General features: G+C 43.8%; 1 protein-coding gene across 4 annotated transcripts in view; it reads left to right on the forward strand.

Moving 5' to 3' along the window:
* MPND (MPN domain containing) overlaps positions 1-23277 on the forward strand; it is a 465474-nt gene that overhangs the window by 435584 nt on the left and 6613 nt on the right. For 3 of the 4 annotated variants that reach the window (XM_073594914.1, XM_073594905.1, XM_073594931.1), the window contains one exon: positions 1490-1582. The exons of the other annotated variant lie outside the window; for it this stretch is intronic. In XM_073594914.1, the coding sequence (XP_073451015.1) occupies positions 1490-1582 (93 nt within the window). The remainder of the gene's footprint in view (positions 1-1489; positions 1583-23277) is intronic. 4 annotated transcript variants of the gene reach the window in all.

The following is a 23277-nucleotide window of genomic DNA, read 5'->3' on the forward strand; positions in this document are numbered from 1 at the left end:
TTTCTTAACTCCATACAGGTTAAGCTTTTATATTTAGTAGGGATTTAGCAGGATTTTTGTAAAATTAGCTGTGTTTTTATCTGCTAATAATGTCTTTAGTGTATTTTTTGCCAATATATTGGTTCGATAAACATTTGTGCAAATACAGTGGGGTCTAAAAAATCAGTAACACCTTCTTTTTATTCTACTGATCATGTGCTTTCAGAAAATATATGGTTTAGGGGGTCTTTCAAAAAATTCTGAAAGCTATAAGTGAAAAATAAAAAAGCCAAGGAAAAATTGCAAAAATGGTCTGGCCACCTGAGTGTACAAAATGGAGCACAGGGCCTGTGGCAGCGAAAGGGTTAAAACAAGACAAGTAAGATAGCATTATGGATGGTCTGTTTTGGTGAGGGCAAAAAATAACCTGTTAGGGGTAAGTGACACATGTCCAGTGCAGGGCAGAGCTCTACTCACGTGTGCTGTAAAAGAAATAAAAGTTTACTTCTTCGGGGACGCTATATCATAACTATTGGACCTGCCCTCTAATCATCCCCTATTGGTGAATGGTACATTCTTTACTCCACTCCATCTTTGACTCTTGAGTGCCCTTCAACCCAAAAACTTTTTTCCTGGGCCTTCCACCCCCCTCTTTTTCCAAACTGTCTAAAAAGCTCTTAGCCCAGGTGCTAACAGCAGTGAGATGCTTGGTGGCTCTGAAATGGAAAAGGAGGGAACTCCCCACACTGTTTGAACTGCACTCCAGAATCAGAGATGTTAAAAGGATGGAGTATCTGACAGCCTCCCTAAACAACACTCTTGATACACACAATCGACTGTGGGAGCCATGGGTTACGCTGGAGATCCCCACTATCTGATATCCCAAGGAACCCTGACCTCGAGGGGGTCGCCAGTGTTTGTGTTTGGTGTCTCTGGGTAGAGCAGAGCTGCTGGAGCGGTTGGTTGTCCTCTCCCACCCTTTCTCTCCCAATCCCCCCTATCTGGTTTTCTTCGCTCCCTTTCGCTTTTCTGACCTTTTCTAACCTTCTTACTATGCTCTTTACCTCCTCCACACGCTCACAAGCACTTATACAGGGTGAACTCTGTTGTGCTACAGCAACTCTGAATCCTATCCAACCAAGTTGACGATATCACAGACTGCCTATGGATATATGTTTTGCATGTCCTGACCGAGTTTTATCACCAGCTTTAATAGCTTTAATGTATATTGATAACTTGTCAGATAAATGCTGTATACAATGGTGTGCTTTTTCTTATTTTTTTTGTTTGTTGGACATTTTTGAAAATCAATAAAAATTGTCAGTTTTTAAAAAGTTTACGTCTTGACATCCGATGCTATTATCTTATGTGTCTTTTTGCCATATATTGTGAGTGTCCCCCCCACTGGCCCCTTCCTTTTCTGAATGGACACAGTGAGTGATCGATACTTCACAAGATTCTAGTTACGCCTCTGTACAGTATATGTTTATATACTTTTGTCATTTGACAGATTTTGCTGGTAGAGTTCTACAAAGGTGGACCAGACCAAACAATGTTTCAAGACTTATGGAATGAAGAAAAGACATTTTTGGACAAAATAAAGGTGTGTCATCTGCACAAACACACACAAACTTACATATACTGTATATACAATATATATATATATATATATATATATATATATATATATATATATATATACACACACAGGCAGTGGCGGCTGGGTTTTTTTTTTTTAGGGGGGCAGCAAACAATTACCCCCCCGGCGGCGCGGCACTGACAACACACCCCCGCGGCCAATCCGTGTGCGTTTCCTCCTTCACCAAAGCACTAGGCATCCAATATGATCGCCTGACACTTTGGCCAATCGGGAAACAGGTCTCATAACCTGAATGGCAGGGAGGAACTTTAGTGTGAAAATAGCAAAAATTCATTTGCTGTCATCACACAACTGGGTGGGCTCGGAGCGCAATGCTCTGCTCTCCGAGCCCACCCTTTTTTGAGGCCTATTAGAGCCTCTGGCTCTAATCAGGTGCTTTAAACCATCCCCCCCTTCCATTGGAATCTATAGTCCGGTGCCCAGATATGTAGATCAGGGGGCCGGACACATGGATAGGGAAGGCGGTGCCTGTGTGTCCTCTATGGATGGGCCACCACTGCACACAGGTATACACACACTGCTTTTTATTACACAAATCCATTTCTTTTTAATTATTTATCTGAAGTTCTTGATTTTCTAAAATTCCTAAGGTGGCATGAAATTGATTAAAACTAGTCAAGGCATAATAGATGTTGAAAATGGCTACTGATAATAATGCTACTGATTGAAAAAACGTATTTAGGCTACATGGGTAGCCAGAGGCCAGGGGCAGGCTGACCATTCGGGCTCTCGGGCACTGCCCGAGGGCCCGTGGCCAGTAGGGGGCTCCATGAAAGCATGCTTGGAAACTGTCAGGACAGTCACAATTTTAGGTTAATTGTTCCGCCGCCTCTGTCCCGAGGAATGTCCTGGAAATGCAGTGTAAGAATCGCTAAACTGCCAGCGTGTGCTGGCTCAGTGATCCAGGCACAGTAATAAACAAAATACCACTCTCTCTGCTTATGTACAGTGTCATCATCCATCTACATTGTATAACTGTGGAGCGGGACAAGGCATTAATTGTGGGGTGGGGGTGGCTTGCTGGGTGGGACCGGAGTGGGGCATGGGTTGGGGAACGGGGCGGGGCGGGTTTCCCGAGAAGGCACAGTTTTGATAGTATGAGTACACGCTCATCACCAGTGCTGTGAATAGTTCTTGTTGCTACCCACTGAATAAAAGGCACCACTTTGCCAGCTGGTGAGTTCTTCAGGGTGCTGGAACAAAGCCAAGTTTTCAGCGGGTGGACATTAGTAAATCTAGTTAACGTTGGTGGCCGGCTTAATTGGTTGCTCTATGTTTACTTAGGGCAAGTGCATCATCAAGTGCTGAGCATTGGCTAGAAAGAACTTCCCCCTCCAACCCACTCAAACTAATGGGACAGATGTGCGAAAAATTGGGGTATAAGTGAAGCTGTTGCCCATTGGAACAGCACAAGGTCCAAGGCTAGGATCACATCTTCACGGTTCTGTGTACTGCGTTTGCAGGGGCACGGCAGCTAGGGTTACCACCTCATCCCTTTAAAACTGAACACATATTAATTACACAGGTTCTGTGGACATTAGAGAGCTGGAGAACTATGCATTACACACCATATGCACTATATTGTACATTACACACTCCTGTACTATATACAGGGCCGTCTTTAATTTGATTTGGCCCTGGGCAAACATTTTCTTGGGCCACCCCCCCCCCATTCTGAGACATACAAAAAATAGCAGGTAGACTCAAAATCAGTTTACTGCAGAAGATCACGCAGCGATTGCAATTGTTTGCCAGAGGTTACAGCCTATCCTTACTGCTCACTGGCTGGTTTCTAGAGGTTACAACACATAATTTCTGCTTGCCGATTGGTTGCTAGAGGTTAATGTACATTATTAGCGCTCACTAATTGGTTGCCAGGGGTTACAGCACATCATTACCACTTACTGGTTGGTTGCTAGAGATTAAAGCAGATCACTACTGTTCGCTGATTGGTTGCTAGAGGTTAATGCACATCATTACCTCTCACTGAGCAGTGGAGCAATCCCAAATAATTGAGCAAGTAAAGGGGCACATTAATACACATACTACAGGAGAGTGTCAGAGAGTGCAGACATACTACAGGAGAGGTTCAGAGACTTTGGAAATACTGCAGGAGACAATCAGAGACTGTGGACATACTGCAGGAGATTACCAGAAACTGCGGACATACTGCAGGAAATTACCAGAGCCTGCGGACATACTGCAGGAGATTATCAGAGACTGCGGACATACTGCAGGAGATTACCAAAGACTGTGGACATACTGCAGGAGATTACCAGAGACTGCGGACATACTGCAGGAGACAATCAAAGACTATGGACATACTGCAGGAGACAATCAGAGACTGCGGACATACTGCAGGAGATTACCAGAGACTGTGGACATACTGCAGGAGATTACCAGAAACTGCGGACATACTGCAGGAAATTACCAGAGCCTGCGGACATACTGCAGGAGATTACCAGAGACTGCGGACATACTGCAGGAGATTACCAAAGACTGTGGACATACTGCAGGAGATTACCAGAGACTGCGGACATACTGCAGGAGACAATCAGAGACTATGGACATACTGCAGGAGATTACCAGAGACTGCGGACATACTGCAGGAGATTACCAGAGACTGCGGACATAATGCAGAAGGCAATCAGAGACTGTGGACATACTGCAGGAGATTACCAGAGACTACGGACATAATGCAGAAGACAATCAGAGACTGTGGACATACTGCAGGAGATTACCAGAGACTACGGACATACTGCAGGAGACAATCAGAGACTGTGGACATACTGCAGGAGACAATCAGAGACTGTACAAAATCAAAATCCTGCACTAAATACAATATATTGTACATTACACACTCCTGCACTATATACACTATATTGTACATTACACACTCCTGTGCTATATACAATATACTGTACATTACACACTCCTGCACTATATACACTATATTGTACATTACACACTCCTGTACTACATACACTAAATTGTACATTACAGACTCCTGCACGATGTACACTATATTGTACGTTACTGACTCCTGCACCATATACACGATATTGTACATTACACACTCCTGCACTATATAGTACATTACAGGCTCCTGCACCAATTTGTACATTACAAGCTCCTGTACTATATACACTCTATTGTACATCACACACTCCAGCGCTATATACAATATATTGTACGTTACACACGCATGCGTTATATACAATATTTTGTACATAACACACTCCTGCACTATATCCACTTGCCTACTGGGCACTTAAACCCCCCTCCTGCCCAGACCAATTTTCAGCTTTCAGTGCTCTCACACTTTGAATGACAATTACTCAGTCATGAAATACGGTACCCAAATGAATTTTTTGTCCTTTTTTTCATACAAATAGAGCTTTCTTTTGGTGGTATTTGATCACCTCTGGGTTTTTTATTTTTTGCGCTATAAATAAAAAAAGACCGAAAATTTTGAAAAAAAAAGCATTTTTCTTAGTTTCTGTGATAAAATTTTGCAAATTATTAATTTTTCTTTATAAATTTTGGCCACAATTTATACTGCTACATATCTTTGGTAAAAATAACCCAAATTAGTGGATATTATTTGGTCTTTGTGAACGTTAGAGAGTCTACAGGTTATGGTGCAAATCATAAGAAATTGATCACACCTGATGTACAGGTGGCCAATCTCATTTCTTGCAATCCGAACAAGTCAGGAAACTACAAATACTCCCCAAATGGCCCCTTTTTTGAAAGTAGACATTCCAAGGTATTTAGTAAGATGCATGGTGAGGTTTTTGATGTTGTCATTTTTTCCCACAATTCTTTGCAAAATTAAGATTTTTTTTTTTTTCCCCACAAAATTGTCATTGTAATAGGTTATTTCTCTCACATGACATGTGTATACCACAAATAAAGCCCCAAAATACATTCTGCTACTCCTCCAGAGTACGGCGATACCACATGTGTGGGACTTTTTCACAGCCTGGCCACATACAGAGGCCCAACATGCAGGGAGCGCCATCAGGTGTTCTAGGAGCATAAATTACACATCTAACTTGTTGACTACCTATTACACTTTTGAAGGCCCTGGAGCACCAGGACAATGACACGTGACACTGATGACAGATGGCACTGATACGTGGCACTGATGACACTGACGTGGCACTGATGACAGATGGCACTGATACGTGGCACTGATGACACTGACTTGGCATTGATGACAGATGGCACTAATATGTGGCACTGATGACACTGATGACAGATGGCACTAATACGTGGCACTGATGACATTTGGCACTAATACGTGGCACTGATGACACTTGACACTGATGACAGATGGCACTAATATGTGGCACTAATGACACGTGGCAGTGATGACAGATGGCACTGATGACAGATGGCACGAATACGTGGCACTGATGACAGATGGCACTAATACGTGGCACTGATGACACGTGACACTGATGACAGATGCCACTGATACGTGGCACTGGGGAGGGATGGCACTGGGGAGGGATGGCACTGTGGACAGATGGCACTGGGGAGGGATGGCAGTGGGGAGGGATGGCACTGTGGACAGATGGCACTGGGGAGGGATGGCAGTTGGGAGGGATGGCACTGTGGACAGATGGCACTGGGGAGGGATGACAGTGGGGAGGGATGGCACTGTGGACAGATGGCACTGGGGAGGGATGACAGTGGGGAGGGATGGCACTGTGGACAGATGGCACTGGGGAGGGATGACAGTAGGGACGGGTGGCACTGGGGAGGGATGGCAGTTGGGACGGATGGCACTGGGGAGGGATGGCTGTGGGGACGGATGGCACTGGCGACAGACAGTGGGGAGGGATGACAGGAGACACTGACGACTTTTTTTTAGTTTTTTTTTTTTTCCCCCACTCACCGCTGCAGCGGTTCGCTCTCCCTCCTCACACGCTGTCTCTGTGTGAGGAGGGAGAGCCGGCGATGAGAGAGGATCTCATATGTTTACATATGAGATCCTCTCTCATTGGCACCGCCGATTGCACTGTAAACGGCTGCTGTCATTGGCCGTTTACGGCGATCTGTGACTGGCTGTGTCTGAGGGACACGGCCAGCACAGAACTTCCGCGATGCGCGCCCGCGGGAGCGCGCATTGCGGAAGTAAACAGCTGGACGTCCAGGGACGTCCACCCAGCAGATAGCGTCCGCGCTGCAGCCGTCTTTCGGCTATAGCGCGGGCGCGAAGTGGATATATATACACTGTATTGTACATTACAGGCTCCCGCACTATATACACTATATTGTACATTACAGGCTCCTGCACTATATACAGTGGGGACGGAAAGTATTCAGGCCCCCTTAAATTTTTCACTCTTTGTTATATTGCAGCCATTTGCTAAAATCATTTAAGTTCATTTTTTTCTCATTAATGTACACACAGCACCCCATATTGACAGAAAAACACAGAATTTTTGACATTTTTGCAGATTTATTAAAAAAGAAAAACTAAAATATCACATGGTCCTAAGTATTTTCACCCTTTGCTGTGATACTAATATATTTAACTCAGGTGCTGTACATTTCTTCTGATCATCCTTGAGATGGTTCTTCACCTTCATTTGAGTCCAGCTGTGTTTTATTATACTGATTTGACTTGATTAGGAAAGCCACACACCTGTCTATATAAGACCTTACAGCTTACAGTGCATGTCAGAGCAAGTGAGAATCATGAGGTCAAAGGAACTGCTTGAAGAGCTCAGAGACAGAATTGTGGCAAGGCACAGATCTGGCCAAGGTTACAAAAAAATTTCTGCTACAATTAAGGTTCCTAAGAGCACAGTGGCCTCCATAATCCATAAATGGAAGACGTTTGGGACGACCAGAACCCTTCCTAGAGCTGGCCGTCTGACCAAACTGAGCTATCGGGGGGAGAAGAGCCTTGGTGAGAGAGGTAAAGAAGAACTGAAAGATCACTGTGGCTGAGCTCCAGAGATGCAGTCGGGAGGTGGGAGAAAGTTGTAAAAAGTCAACCATCACTGCAGCCCTCCACCAGTCGGGGTTTTATGGCAGAGTGGCCCGACAGAAGCCTCTCCTCAGTGCAAGACACATGAAAGCCCGCATGGAGTTTGCTAAAAACACCTGAAGGACTCCAAGATAGTGAGAAATAAGATTCTCTGGTCTGATGAGACCAAGATAGAACTTTTTGGCCTTAATTCTAAGCGGACGTGTGGAGAAAACCAGGCACTGCTCATCACCTGTCCAATACAGTCCCAACAGTGAAGCATGGTGGTGGCAGCACCATGCTGTGGGAGTGTTTTTCAGCTGCAGGGACAGGACGACTGGTTGCAATCAAGGGAAAGATGAATGCGGCCAAGTACAGGAATATCCTGGACGAAAACCTTCTCCAGAGTGCTCAGTACCTTAGACTGGGCCAAAGGTTTACCTTCTAACAAGACAATGACCCTATTTTAGCACACAGCTAAAATAACGAAGGAGTGGCTTCACAACAACTCTGTGACTGTTCTTGAATGGCCCAGCCAGAGCCCTGACTTAAACCCAATTGAGCATCTCTGGAGAGACCTAAAATGGCTGTCCACCAACCTGACAGAACTGGAGAGGATTTGCAAGGAGGAATGGCAGAGGATCCCCAAATCCAGGTGTGAAAAACTTGTTGCATCTTTCCCAAAAAGACTCATGGCTGTATTAGATCAAAAGGGTGCTTCTACTAAATACTGAGCAAATGGTCTGAATACTTAGGACCATGTGATATTTCAGTTTTTCTTTTTTAATAAATCTGCAAAAATTTCAACAATTCTGTGTTTTTCTTTCCATATGGGGTGCTGTGTGTACATTAATGAGGAAAAAAAATGAACTTAAATGATTTTAGCAAATAGCTGCAATATAAAAAGAATGAAAAATGTAAGGGGGTCTGAGTACTTTCCATCCCCACTGTACATTATTTTTTAAATTACAGACTCCTGCGCTATATACAAGATATTGTACATTACACACTCCTGCACTATATACACTATATTGTACATTACAGACTCCTGCACTATATACAACATATTGTAAATTACAGACTCCTGCACTATATACAATATACTGTACATTACACACTCCTGTACTACATACACTATATTGTGCATTACACACTCCAGTACCATGTACACTATATTGTACGTTACTGACTCCTGAACCATATACACAATATTGTACATTACACAATCCTGCACTATATAGCACATTACAGGCTCCTGCACTATATTGTACATTACAAACTCCTGTGCTAAATACACTATATTGTACATTACACACTCCTGCGCTATATACACTATATTGCACATTACACACTCCTGCACTATATACACTATATTGTACATTACAGATGCCTGCACTATATACACTATATTGTACATTATAGACTCATGCGCTATATACAATATATTGTACATTACAGACTTCTGTACTATATACACTATATTGTACATTACAGGTGCCTATGCTATATACAATATACTGTACATTATACACTTCTGCAGCATATACACTAAATTGTACACTACATACTCCTGCGCTATATACACTACATTGTACATTACAGACTCCCGCACCATATACACTATATTGTACTTTACACACTTCTGTACTATATACACTATATTGTACATTACAGATTCCTGCGCTATATACAAAATAGCATACATTACACACTCCTGTGCTATATACACTGCATTGTACATTACAGACTCCTGCACTATATACACTATATTGTACATTACACACTCCTGCACTATATACACTATATTGTACATTACACACTCCTGCACTATATACACTATATTGTACATTACAGATGCCTGCACTATATTCACTATATTGTACATTACAGACTCATGCGCTATATACAATATAGTATACATTACACACTCCTGCGCTATATACGGTACACTATATTGTACATTACAGATTCCTGCACTATATTGTACATTACAGGTGCCTGTGCTATATACAATATACTGTACATTACACACTTCTGCAGTATATACACTATATTGTACATTACATACGCTTGCACTATATACACTATATTGTACATTACAGACTCCTGCACTATATACAATATAGTGTACATTACACACTCCTGCGCTATATACACTACATTGTACAATAGATTCCTGTACTGTATACACTATATTGTACATTACAGGTGCCTGTGCTATATACAATATACTGTACATTACACACTTCTGCAGTATATACACTATAGTGTACTTTACACACTCCTGTACTATATACACTATATTGTACATTACAGACTCCTGCACCATGTACACTATATTGTACATTACAGACTCCTGCACCATATACACAATATTGTACATTACACACTCCTGCACTATATAGTACATTACAGGCTCCTGCACTATATTGTACATTACAAACTCCTGTGCTATATCCACTATATTGTACATTACACACTCCTGCACTATATACACTATATTGTACATTACACACTCTGCACGATATACACTATATTGTACATTACATCTACGGAAAGAAGCCAGGAACTTCCATGCAGGCTATGCTGCGGTAGATATTTAAATGCCCCCTCTATACAGCTGAGCTGCAATATGTAGGTGGAGTTTTGTGTGGGTGTGGCTTGAGTGAGGGCAGGGACACAGGGAGCCCCGTGATCTCTTTTTGCCTGGGCCCTATGAGTTGTCAGTCAGCCCCTGCTAGAGGCAGACAGATCTGTTCAGATGCAGCTAAATGCTGCCTCTGGGCACATCAGCAGCCTCTGCTATGGCTGCATGCAAACTGGCCAAATTGCTGCAGCCAGCTTGTGTCCAGAACCACTGCCTCTAAGATGCAAACTGTCTAGATCCAGGTCCGGTTAGAGCAGTGGTTCTCAACTCCAGTCCTCAGGACCCACCAACAGGCCAGATTTTAAGTATTACCTTGGGGGAGATGCAGACTAGAATACTGCAATCACTGAGCAGCAAATGATATCACCTGTGATGTATTTCAGTTATCTTGCAAACCTGGCCTGTTAGTGGGTCCTGAGGACCGGAGTTGAGAACCACTGGGTTAGAGGCTCTATTCACAACTGCTCAGATAAGTGGTGTCTGTTATTTTTCAATAGACCAAACTCTCCAGCAAAAGTAGCAGTTAGAGGGTTGGGGCAAACCATTTACCACTAACAGGGGTGCGTGCAATGACCACTATTTATTCATTTATGTAAAACCTTTATCTCAAAAGGGAAAAAACTGTTGCTGCAATTGCTTAAAAAGTGTTAGCAGGAGTTTGGCTGCAGCAATATAGAACATTTTTATTTTGGGGTTTAAAAGAGAAGTATGGGTTTTGGGGTTTTTCCTCCATTATACTTACCTAGGTGGATGCAGCATTGGTCCGATGCTGCATCTGTCCTTTGTAGCTTCTAAACTGAGAACCGAGCGATCAAACATCGCCGATGGCTCGGTTCTCACAGCTCCCCGAACAGAGAGCTGCTGACTGTCAATCAGCAACTTTCCGCTCTGCTCCTCCACGCTCACTGGAGTACTGAGCTGTGAAGGGGCAGAGAGTGGCTGTCTCAGGCTCTCAGCGGCATGCTGAGAGGCTGAGTGGGGTGTCAGTCCAGGCACCTGGCAGATCCAGACTTTATTTTCGCAATGACGCGGTGCCTGGACTGATATCCGTGACGTCTGCTCTCTGCTGAAAACGGGTCACAGGAGTGCAAAACGAATTTCACTCCTGTGACCCATAGGAGAAGCCCAGCCAAAGAAGCTTAGGCTGGACTTCTCCTTTTAATACTGCTTTAGGCCTGTTACACACTAGTGCGATTTCGGATAAGACTTGAGTCAAACAGAATCGCATGACAATGGAAATGACATTGTTTTCAGTGGTGCCTGTTCACAATGCAGCGCAGCATGATTTTGGAAAAGGCTCCTGTGCTACTTTGGTGTGATTCCAGTAGGGATGGGCTTGATGTTCGAGTCGAACGCAAGTTCAACTCGAGCATCGAGTGTTCATGGAACAAACAAGCTAATGGGGTGCTCGCGGGATGTTCGCCTGCCGCGGTGCGGCCCATAATGCATGCGAGATCGCCCTGCATTGATTGCTGCTGATTGGCCAAAGCATGCACCTGACCTGCGTGCTTTGGCCAATCACAGCGCGATGTACTATCAGAGCCATGATTGGCCAAAGGCAGGGTGCCTTTGCCAATCATGGCTCAGGTGCTAAGTCCACACCTCACACTATATAAGGCTGCTTACACAACGGCCGTATGTAGTGTGTATTAATAGAGATAGATTAGGCAGGTAGAGTGTATTGTGCGGTCAGTCAGTTTAGTGCAGTCAGAGTAGTGTATATAATACATTGTAGTGTATATTACACAGTGTAGTGCAGTGTATATTACACAGTGCAGTGTATATTACACAATGTAGTGCGGTGTATTTAGTACAGTGTATATTACACAGTGTATTGCGGTGTATATAACACAGTGTAGTGCAGTGTATATTACACAGTGTAGTGCGGTGTATATAACACAGTGTAGTGCAGTGTATATTACACAGTGTAGTGTGGTGTATGTAATACAGTGTATATTATACAGTGTAGTGCGGTGTATATAATACAGTGTGGTACAGTGTATATAGTACAGTGTAGTGCGGTGTATATTACAAAGTGTAGTGCAGTGTATATAACAGTGTCATGCTGTGTATATAACACAGTGTTGTGCAGTGTATATAAGAGTGTCATGCGGTGTATATTACACATTGTAGTTTGCAGTGTATATAATACAGTGTAGTGCAGTGTATATAACACAGCGTAGTGTTGAATACAGTGTTGTGGTGCTACTGTGCTACTTAGTGTTGGTGTGTACAATACTTCTATTTCACCACTGAGCCCACTTTTTTTTGTTGTTAATCTTTTTTTTTTTTTTTTGCAGTATCAATTTCTGCTTCTGCATTATTAGTACTCCCCCTTCTGCCGGAGGTGTTATTCCTTCTGCGTCAGCACAGTAGTGGTACACTTTTTTTTTTCAATTTTTTTTTTTACTTTTTTGGCGCGCAGCAGCAAAATGTTTAGGGCATAATTGCTGGCCTCTTTCTGCATCAGCAGTGGTTTCCTTTTTTTTGGGGGGGCTTTTTGAATTTTATTGTTCCAGCTGCAGCAAAAAAACATTTCTCCATAATTGCTGTTCCTTCTTCTGAATCACAGGTGGTCTTCCTTCTGCAGCACCACCTTTGTTTTTTTTTTCCACTCCACGCTCTATAATAAAAAGTTATAAAAAATCCTCATCATGTCCAAAAGGCCAACAAGGAGAGGCAGACGCTCACAGGCCACTAAATGAGGGCAAGCAACCTTTGTGCCTACAGTGAAAAGTGGTGGTCGCGGACATGGTGCATCCTCTGCAGGCGAAGCACGTTTCTCCTTTTTTTCCGGTGCTGGCCGTGTTATTGAGCCGCAACATGCAGAAGAGGCCCAATTTTTCTGCACCTGTTTGACAGGTACATGTAATTTCATTTTTTTTCTCTTTTTTTTAACAGCAGGGCCCGTTCATGTGCCCAGCAAGAGTAACTGTACGGTGTTCAGGCACCACTAGGGATGGGCAAACGGTTTGGGCGCATTCTGATGGGCATATTTAATATTAAGGGGCACTCTGATGAGCACATTTTATGTTAAGGGGCACTCTGATGGGCATATTTTATGTTAAGGGGCACATTGATGGGCACATTTTATGTTAAGGGGCACTCTGATGGGCACAGCAAAATGTGCCCATTAGCATGCCCCTTAATGTAAATGTAACCATCAGAGTGCCCCTTAACATAAAATAAGGGGCATGCTGATGGGCACATTTTATTTTAATGGGGCACACTGATGGGCACATATGTTAGTGGGGGAACAGTGATGGGCACATATTATGTTAAAGGCACATGCTGATAGGCACATATTATGTCAAGGGAGCACGCTGATGGGGGCACCTGATGTATAGGGGCACTCTGATGGTAACGCCTGATGTAAGGTGGCACTGTGATGGGGACGCCTGATGTAAAGGGACACTCTGATGGGGACACCTGATGTAAAGGGACACTCTGATGGGAACACCTGATGTAAAGGGACACTCTGATGGGAACACCTGATGTAAAAAGGCACTCTGATCGGGGCACCTGATGTAAAAAGGCACTCTGATGGGGGCACCTGATGTAAAGAGGCACTCTGATGGGGGCACCTGATGTAAAGAGGAACTCTGATGGGGGCACCTGATGTAAAGGGGCACTCTGATGGGCACACCTGATGTGATGGAGACACCTGATGTAAAGGGGCACTCCGATGATGGCACATAATGTAAGGGGGCACTCCGATGGGGATAAATAATGTAAGGGGGCACACTGACGGGAGACACTAGATGTAAGGGGGCTTCTGATGAAGAAACCTGATGAAAGAGGGCACTCTGATGGGAATACCTGATATTGGGGGAACCCTGATGGGGACACCTGATATAAGAGGGTACTCTGACAGTGGCAACCAATGTAATGAATTACTGTAGTAGAGGCGCCTGATGTAAGGGTGAACACTATTGGGGACATTTACATGTAAGTATTAGCAGAGTGTGTGGAGGAAACCATAAGAGAACGCAGCTTGCGCCAAAAAAAGGAAAGTAGACACATACTATCTTTCGTGGCACTTGTGATTCAGACCTCGGCTGAAAACATTTTTTAGTTACCAGACTTCCTTGAATTTTAATTCACTATCACTGCTGTAGAAAAAAAAAAGAAATGAAAGCATCCAGAACCTCATGAGGGACAGTATCAATTTGACCACTAGACAATTGAATATGGGGAATAGAAGTGGGGACCAAGTCAGGTCTGGCCAGATAAGATAGTAAACGACCAGCCCTTTTACCATGTTCAATTCTTTTTTGGGTAGTATAAAGCGTCTTCTTTTTAGTAAGGTCTAAGAGGCGAAGCTAATACTCCCTACACTTATGCAACCACAACTTCCTATTATGTTGGGTAGGTTCAGCAATATAATTGCCTTCTGCCTGAAACATACCCAATTACATACTGAGGCTATTTTTTTGTAGGTTACCGGTAATAGACATAAAGGTTCCACTGAGGGTGGACTTAAAAGCCTCCCACACTGCAGAGGGGCTAGCAGTATTTAAATTTGTATTCCAAAAATTTGCAATGCCTTTCATACATTCCCCCTGTACTACTTCATCCTCCAACCATTGTTAGTTTAAATGCCATATAGTGGGTCCTATGTAGAGCTCTAACAGGAGGGATGCATGATCAGAAACACCTGTGGGGATATGGGAAACAGCTGAAACCAGGGGAAGAGTAACAAAAGCTAGATCGATAGGGGACATGGTGTGAAAAGAATCAGAGCCGCTGGGGCATCCGGATGCTTCACCTCTGTAAGACCATAAACTTGTACCCAGTCAAGAAATGTTTGATTTGGCTTTCCACCGCCTCCCAAGTGATCCACAGTAGGGTCTAACACTACTGTACATTGAAGTCCCCAATGTACAGTAATGGGCCACTAGGCAAAGTCAAAGTTTTAAGGGGCAATGCACTCAGCATATCTGGTGAGAAAGGCGGTGGAACATAAAGATTTACTATAGTAAACATGACAGCAGCAATCTTGAAGGTAAGTATAATAAACCTCCCATCCATGGCTGTAGATACTGGGACAGTGAGTGATTTAGGCAGTACTACATGGGATTAGACGGTGTGAGTGGTGTGAAAGGACTGGGAAATCCTGTGACATTTAAGAGCTAATAACTGTGAACCAGTGAGATGTGTCTCCTGAAGACATACAATGTGGGGCCTATGTTTTTGAGGAGAGTTTAACCCTCCAGCATTCCAGGAAACAATTTTTAACACTGTAGACATAAGAAAAAATACATTGATAAAGAAGCACATAGTATTGCAATATCACCTGGAGTGTCCCCAACTGAAGCAGGATCAGTAAGGTCTTTTCACACGGGCTTGTCCATAATACAGATTCTGCTGATCCCCGCTGAGCAGGCGGATAACGGGTCCGTCTCCGCTCACTGTGCGAAGACAGACCTGTCAGGGCCCCACTTTCCTCTATGGGAGATTGGATGAAAATGGACCACCTGTCTGCTTTCATCCGATCCGATCCTCCAGACAAATGAAAAATAGGGTTTCCATCCTTCTGGATTTCACGGACAGGATCAGATCGGATATCGGCGGATGTCAGCAGACATGTCACCGCTAGCATCCTCCGATCCATAGAGGTGAATGAATGTCCGATCAGGTCCGCCTGAAAAACAGACAGTCAGTTTTTCAGGCGGACCTGATCGGAACGCCCATGTGAAAGGGACCTAACGTGTCTCTGAGTGAGAACAAGTGAAACAAAAAAGAAAAAAAAAACACCTGCAAGTCATTATAAAAGAAAACCACAATATCCAATCCTGACCCACCCCGTTCTTCCATCCCAATCACTTAAGTCCCAGCAACCAAACAAATAACAAAAAGCCAAGTGACAACCCCACAAACAGATCAGGGGGCGTGGTGAAGTTCATCAGACTCTTCCAGGTGGTCAGAGATTCTCTCAAAAGGATAGCAAACAACGTGGTGGGAGAGTAGTAGGAGCAGTCTGCAGATCCAGTGTCAATCCAAATATCACCCAAATCGTTCCCTCCGCTCTTCTCAAGACCTCCTACTCTCAAGCTCCCTTGTCTCCACCTCTCATGCTCGTCTCCAGGATTTCTCCAGAGCCTCTCCCATCCTCTGGAACTCTCTACCTCCACCTATCCAGCTATCCCCTACTCTTGCTACCTTCAGGCGATCCCTGAAAACTCATCTCTTCAGGAAAGCCTATTGCGTCTCTAACTAATCTTTTACCACTTCCATCAGCTCATTCCCCACAGTTACAACCTTTTGTACCACCTGCCCCACCCTATTAGATTGTAAGCTCTTCTGAGCAGGGCCCTCTTAATCCTCCTGTATTTTATTGTATTATAACTGTATCGTCTCCCTTTTATATTGTAAAGCACTGCATAAACTGTTGGCACTATATAAATCCTGTATAATAATAATAATAATCCAGTAGACTCACCACTGCAACTTTGCTTTTGCTAAAAACTTGCCAAGAAAGTTTGCTATAAATTGGAAAAGTGTCAACTAGAACTTGTGCTTCAAGTGCTCTGCAAGTTCATAACTTGCCAGTGAAAATGTGCACCAAGTTAACAGACTTACAATTCAACACTGCCACAAATTTGGAGCAAGTTAATCTTGCTATCTGGGATACTGAAGGTGGTATAACCATAGAACAAAGGCAGTTCAATTCAAAAGAAGTTGAAATGCAAGTAGAGTGAAACCCAGGAGGGCTGCGGTCAAGTGCGCCATCGTCTAGGCGCCGGCCAAAAACGATCATCCACCATGACAGGGCTTCTTTATTAGCAGTAAAAAGATTTACTTTTCCTTTATGAGTAACAAACAACTTGGCTGGGAAAAGCATAGCATATTGTAGACCATGTTGTCTGAGGCACTTGAGGCAAGTGTTTGTAACCCTAAAAAAAAAAAATTTTAAAATGGATCCTGTTCCTTTAAAGCATGTTATACAGCACAGTGCTTGTGCTGTGTAATTTGGCTTTTTTTTAATCGCCTGAAAAACCTGGCTGATCCTGCCTGGTTTTGCCCTCCTCCCTGTAAACTGACCACGGTTTATCATGGCTGCTGAGCCCCGACAGTGTGGTCAGTTTACGTTCTTCCGTCATCCGCTGTCTCTCCCCTGATCCCCCCTCCCTGCCTGTCAGCTCCGATCTGTTCTCTGATCCTCCCCTTCTGCTGCTATCATAACAGTGTCATGTCCCTACAATCCACTCTGCTAGGTAACAATATGTGCCCCACTGTATCTCCTTTATTTAAAAAAAAAATGATTTCTACCTTATTTCAGAACGCCTCTTGGTGCTCACACGACCGCCCTCTCTCCTGCTCTCCTCCCGGCTGACATCAGCGGGAGTTCTCGGCCCCTCCCGCTGTAGCTGTCAGACTGGGAGAGGAGAAAGGTGGGGGGTCATGTGAGCCCCAGGAGGCGCTCTGAAGTGAGGTAGAAATCTGCTTTTTTAAAATAAAGGTCATATAGTGGGGCACATATTGTTACCTAACAGAGTGGATTGTAGGGACATGACAGGTGGCTTTACAACCACTTTTACAGCCGTGAAGGAAGCACGCTGGCGCTAAACGTCTGCCGAGAAACAGTATTACTACTGTAGTGTATAACCCCACTTTTCCCTTGCCAGATGAAGGATGGTCAGTTTATCCTGGAAATTGATAATCTGCGTGACAATGGAACGAGGAGAGGAGCCCAATGGTGGAGGGCATGGAGGTGTACGGTGCTCCCCTTCAATAACAACAGTACAAGGCAGGGAATCAGCTCTATGCAGCTCCTGCAGCCAGGTGTAGAGAAACTGTTCCGGGTGGGCGCCCTCTGAGTGTTCAGGAAAGCCCACAAAGCGGACATTATTTCTGTGGGACTGGTTTTCTAAGTAATCTAATTTAGCTTTGAGAGCCATCATTTCATACATGACAGAGCGGACTGTGGCACATAAAGGATACAAAGTGTCCTCTAGGGAACAAATAAGTTCTTCAGCTGCCCCTGTCCTCTCTTGCAGATTCTGCACATAGAGAGAAACCAATATGGATGGTTTCTATTTGAATAGTAAGTGTAGCTTTTACAATCTTGTATGGTCTGCATGAATTGAGTAAGACTAGGTCTAATGAGCTGAGAATCAGGGTCTCCCTCAATGTCAGTATCAGGAGGAGAGTCTAAAAGAGCAGGAGACCCTGGCTGTGAGTTGGGGGAATCAAGAGGAAGCACACTTACCAGTGTAGAAGAGTCAGTCTGGGAGAAAGGCATCACAGGCAGCATGGAGGAAGACAGAGCTGGAGGATCGGCGACATCTTGCCTTTGGAACCGGGCCAGCTTTTTTGCCGCTGAGGGAGCCGTAGTCTGTCGATCTTGATCACAACCAGACTCTCCTGCAGAACTGAGGGGAAGGACACTGGATGGTTTAAATTAAGTTTCACTGCAGGATACCTTGAAGGATTACTGGGGAAAGCCAAAGCCTCTGAGTCAAGCTGCCGCTTGGTCCTCCATCAAACTACATCCTGACTTAAATGGCACACAGAGACCACGTTAGGTTGGAAATAGGTTGGTGATCTCAAAAAACGTCCTTGTGAAGTAATGTTCTTACTGAACAAAGCCACAAGTTCAGACAAACTCCTCACTGAGGGGATAGCCATGGTAATGGAAACCTTGCACAACAGGACAGGGGAAGAAATATCCTGAATCCTGGATAGGCATACCCCACAGGATCTTCAGGGACTGGGCTCTGCCTCAGCAGAGCAGAAAAACCACACCAATGCAGTTTAATAATTTGAATACTGTCAAATCACCAATATGCTCCAGGCTTTCAGCTCTGCCAGGACTGGGGCTAGAACTTTGGCAAAAACTCTAGGAAATCTGGAGAATCCAAAATGGACACCACAAACTGGAAGTGGTGATCTCTTGTACATAAAAACAGAAAAGAAGGAGGGCGCACCAACCTAGTGCATTACCATTGATAAACTTTAATGCAGCATAAAAACAGCAAAAATTATACTCACAAACGAGCTTATAAAACCAGCTTTGAAAAGGGCGCAAAAGCGCTGTTCTGTGGATCGACACACCAGGACCTGTTGCCGAGAGGGTCAGACCGGTGCAAATAGCCAATGGCTAACGCGTTTCGGGGGAGCACCCCTTTCTTCAGAGCCTGAGCGGGCAATGGTTGGTCTCTCGAAATTGTCCCTCTATAAATGTATATGTGTATGCATATGTGCCTGTGTCTGCCACACCCAATTGGTGGCAACGCCCCCTCCCACAAATAGTAGGCATCACCCACCCATTTAAGTTAACCCTCCCTAGACCCATCCCTCTGAGTGCGATCCCCATTTGTAGCCAAATAATAAAAAACAAGCTTCACTCTATGTTATCTGCTATATACTGAGCCAACAGATCAATAACACTCTCAGCATGGACCACGTAGCACAGGGCGCAGCCACTCTGGACGACCACCCCAGGGGGGGAAGGGGGGGGCGCGCCAAACACAAATACCTTACCTCCTGCATGCAGCTCAGATAATATCCCCATGCCGTAGATAAACTGGGGTGGATAGTGCGGGGCTTCCCCGGCTCCCAGGAGCCATAATGACACTGCATACAACGTGTGGAACGCACGCCGTCCGAAGGACCAGGAAGTGCGGGCGTTCCTGCGTTCCACCCGCAACTTCCGGCCAATCGCGGCGTCATTTCACCTTCCACAAGTGTCAGCGGTCACTGTGTGCAGGGAACACGGCCTGGAAGCGCAGGTGTGTTTGCGTTCCACCCACTGCTTCCGGCCGTCATAGAGTTGCCTATGGATAGCTAGGATTGTTGGTGCGCGCGCATCTCAACACATCCGCGCGCCCTCCACCACTTGCTCTGCTGCTGTCAGCTAACATAGGCAGACTCTGACTGCACAGGACAGGCAGCATTCTAGCGAAGACTACAGACAGCTCTCAGCCCACATCTCTCTACAAAAGACCATTCTTGGAATAGAGAGGGGAAAAGTGTATTAATAAAACACATATATTAAGTAAAATTAAAATTAAAATTGAAATTGATATCAATTCCAAATAGGGAGGTAGGTGAAAAAAATTCGAACCGATACTATTAGTAATAAATATAAATAATGAATAATTAGTAAATAATATTCAGTCAGTTAATGTGATCCGCAGAAGTATCCTTCCAAGGTGCGATAGATCATACAACATATAATATATCTATATAATTCATAAATTAAAATGTGATTGATTATACAACATGTAATATATATATATTTCATAAAATACATCATTAGATATGGTATCTTAATGTTAAAAGGTCAACACATGGAAATCCATAGCAATTAGTCATATAGATGAGACCAAGAAGAAATCCGTGCACGATGATACCTACATGATACTGATCTAAAGGAGGATAAAAATAAATATAAATAAATAGGAGATCTAGAAATAAATACAAAACCTCATCGGCCTATACCATTATTAATCACCATTAAAAACAGCAATAGAGCATACCTACTAAGAGGCTACACACCACTACATGTAGATAAAATAAAATATATAAATATAGTAAAAAATATATATATAACATATGATAGAATAAAACATACTATGTCATATAACAATAGTGACTATCTCCCCAGCATATACCCTGGAGGATACCTCTGCGGACTAGCATACCAAAAACGAGAGAGACCATTGCCCGCTTGCACCTAATGGGAATTAACACTATACCCCAATGGCAGAGAAGTACATAAAATGACAAGAACTACATAGTGTTATCAAATTAACAACTATCTAAAAACCAACCACAACCTAATGACTAGCTTCTAAACCTAGATCTAAAGACTGTATACCTACTACTACACCTATCAAAATGATCTGCCCCAATTCCTGGTCCCTAAACCTAGTGTATCCCATAGGACCCAAAAATAAGCCCCAACCTGCATAGTGATGGCAAAGAGCACACTAGAAAGGTCAAACCATAATTAGCCTGACTGATGCTACCAATGACTCGGGGACTTGAACGGGAACTGAAGGTGTTATACTAAATTGTGCAGTTCGATCTCCTCGTTCAGGCCTTCCAGGGCCAAAGTTCCTAGGGAAAATATCCAGAAAGCCTCTCTATTACACAGCATTTGATGTTTTTTGCCGCTATCCAAGTCGCTCGGCATCGCTTCTATGCCGAACACTTTGAGGCCATCTGTACTGCTACTGTGGGTTTCTTTAAAGTGTTTCGGTATTGAGTAGTTGTCCTTTTCCGTCAGGATACTGCTCCTGTGCTCGTTCATTCTGGTCCTCATGAATCTTGACGTCCGTCCAACATAGAGGAGGCCACAAGGGCACAGAAGGCCATAGATGACATACGGAGTGCCGCAGTTAATAAACTGCTTAATCTTGTGAATCCTACCGTCTGTTCCAACAATTTCTTTCTTTCTATGGCACATATGCACGCAGTTCCCACAATTGTTACTCCCACATCTGTAGCTACCCTTCTGGTAATTCATATCTCCACGCCCGGAGCCACCATCACCCTAGATGGATTAGGAATGTCCCCTTTGGTCAGTTTTGCAGGCTCAGGCGGACCTGCACCCTAAAGCATGATTATGAAGAACAAAGCCTTGTCCTCAAGACGAAGTTCAAGGAAAAGGGCTATGAAGAGGAACATATAGAGGAGGCGTTCCAAAAGTACCTTGTGCTATATGACAATACTTGTGTTGGAGAAGAAAAAAAGACAAACCCTCATGTGGATGAACGACCACAAGTACGGTTCTGCACTAGGTATAACAACAAGGCCCCCATAATACAAAAAATCCTCAAAAAGAATTGGAGGATCCTTGAATCAGACCCCATCTTAAAGACAAGCCTTCCTTCGCATCCTAATTTGGTCTTTAGGAGACCGAAGGACTTAAGGAGCATTATTGCCCCTAGTAGGGTGAGAAAACAAAGAAATGGAGGGCTCAGCAGCATCTGGAGCACGATTTTTGACCAGAAGGGTAGCTACAGATGTGGGAGTAACAATTGTGGGAACTGCATGCATATGTGCCATAGAAAGAAAGAAGTCATTGGAACAGACGGTAGGGTTCACAAGATTAAGCAGTTTATTAACTGCGGCACTCCGTATGTCATCTATGGCCTTCTGTGCCCTCCTCTATGTTGGACGGACGTCAAGATTCATGAGGACCAGAATGAATGAGCACAGGAGCAGTATCCTGATGGAAAAGGACAACTACTCAATACCGAAACACTTTAAAGAAACCCACAGTAGCAGTACAGATGGCCTCAAAGTGTTCGGCATAGAAGCGATGCCGAGCGACTTGGATAGCGGCAAAAAACATCAAATGCTGTGTAATAGAGAGGCTTTCTGGATATTTTCCCTAGGAACTTTGGCCCCGAAAGGCCTGAACGAGGAGATCGAACTGCACAATGTAGTATAACACCTTCAGTTCCCGTTCAAGTCCTCGAGTCATTGGTAGCATCAGTCAGGCTAATTATGGTTTGACCTTTCTAGTGTGCTCTTTGCCATCACTATGCAGGTTGGGGCTTATTTTTGGGTCCTATGGGATACACTAGGTTTAGGGACCAGGAATTGGGGCAGATCATTTTGATAGGTGTAGTAGTAGGTATACAGTCTTTAGTTCTAGGTTTAGAAGCTAGTCATTAGGTTGTGGTTGGTTTTTAGATAGTTGTTAATTGGTTAGTTTGATAACACTATGTAGTTCTTGTCATTTTATGTACTTCTCCGCCATTGGGGTATAGTGTTAATTCCCATTAGGTGCAAGCGGGCAATGGTCTCTCTCGTTTTTGGTATGCTAGTCCGCAGAGGTATCCTCCAGGGTATATGCTGGGGAGGTAGTCACTATTGTTATATGACATAGTATGTTTTATTCTATCATATGTTATATATATATTTTATTTTATCTACATGGAGTGGTGTGTAGCCTCTTAGTAGGTATACTCTATTGCTGTTTTTAATGGTGATTAATAATGGTATAGGCCGATGAGGTTTTGTATTTATTTCTAGATCTCCTATTTA

The sequence above is a fragment of the Aquarana catesbeiana genome, linkage group LG01 (genome assembly GCF_042186555.1).
Source record: "Aquarana catesbeiana isolate 2022-GZ linkage group LG01, ASM4218655v1, whole genome shotgun sequence".
NCBI classification, from domain to species: Eukaryota; Metazoa; Chordata; class Amphibia; order Anura; family Ranidae; genus Aquarana; species Aquarana catesbeiana.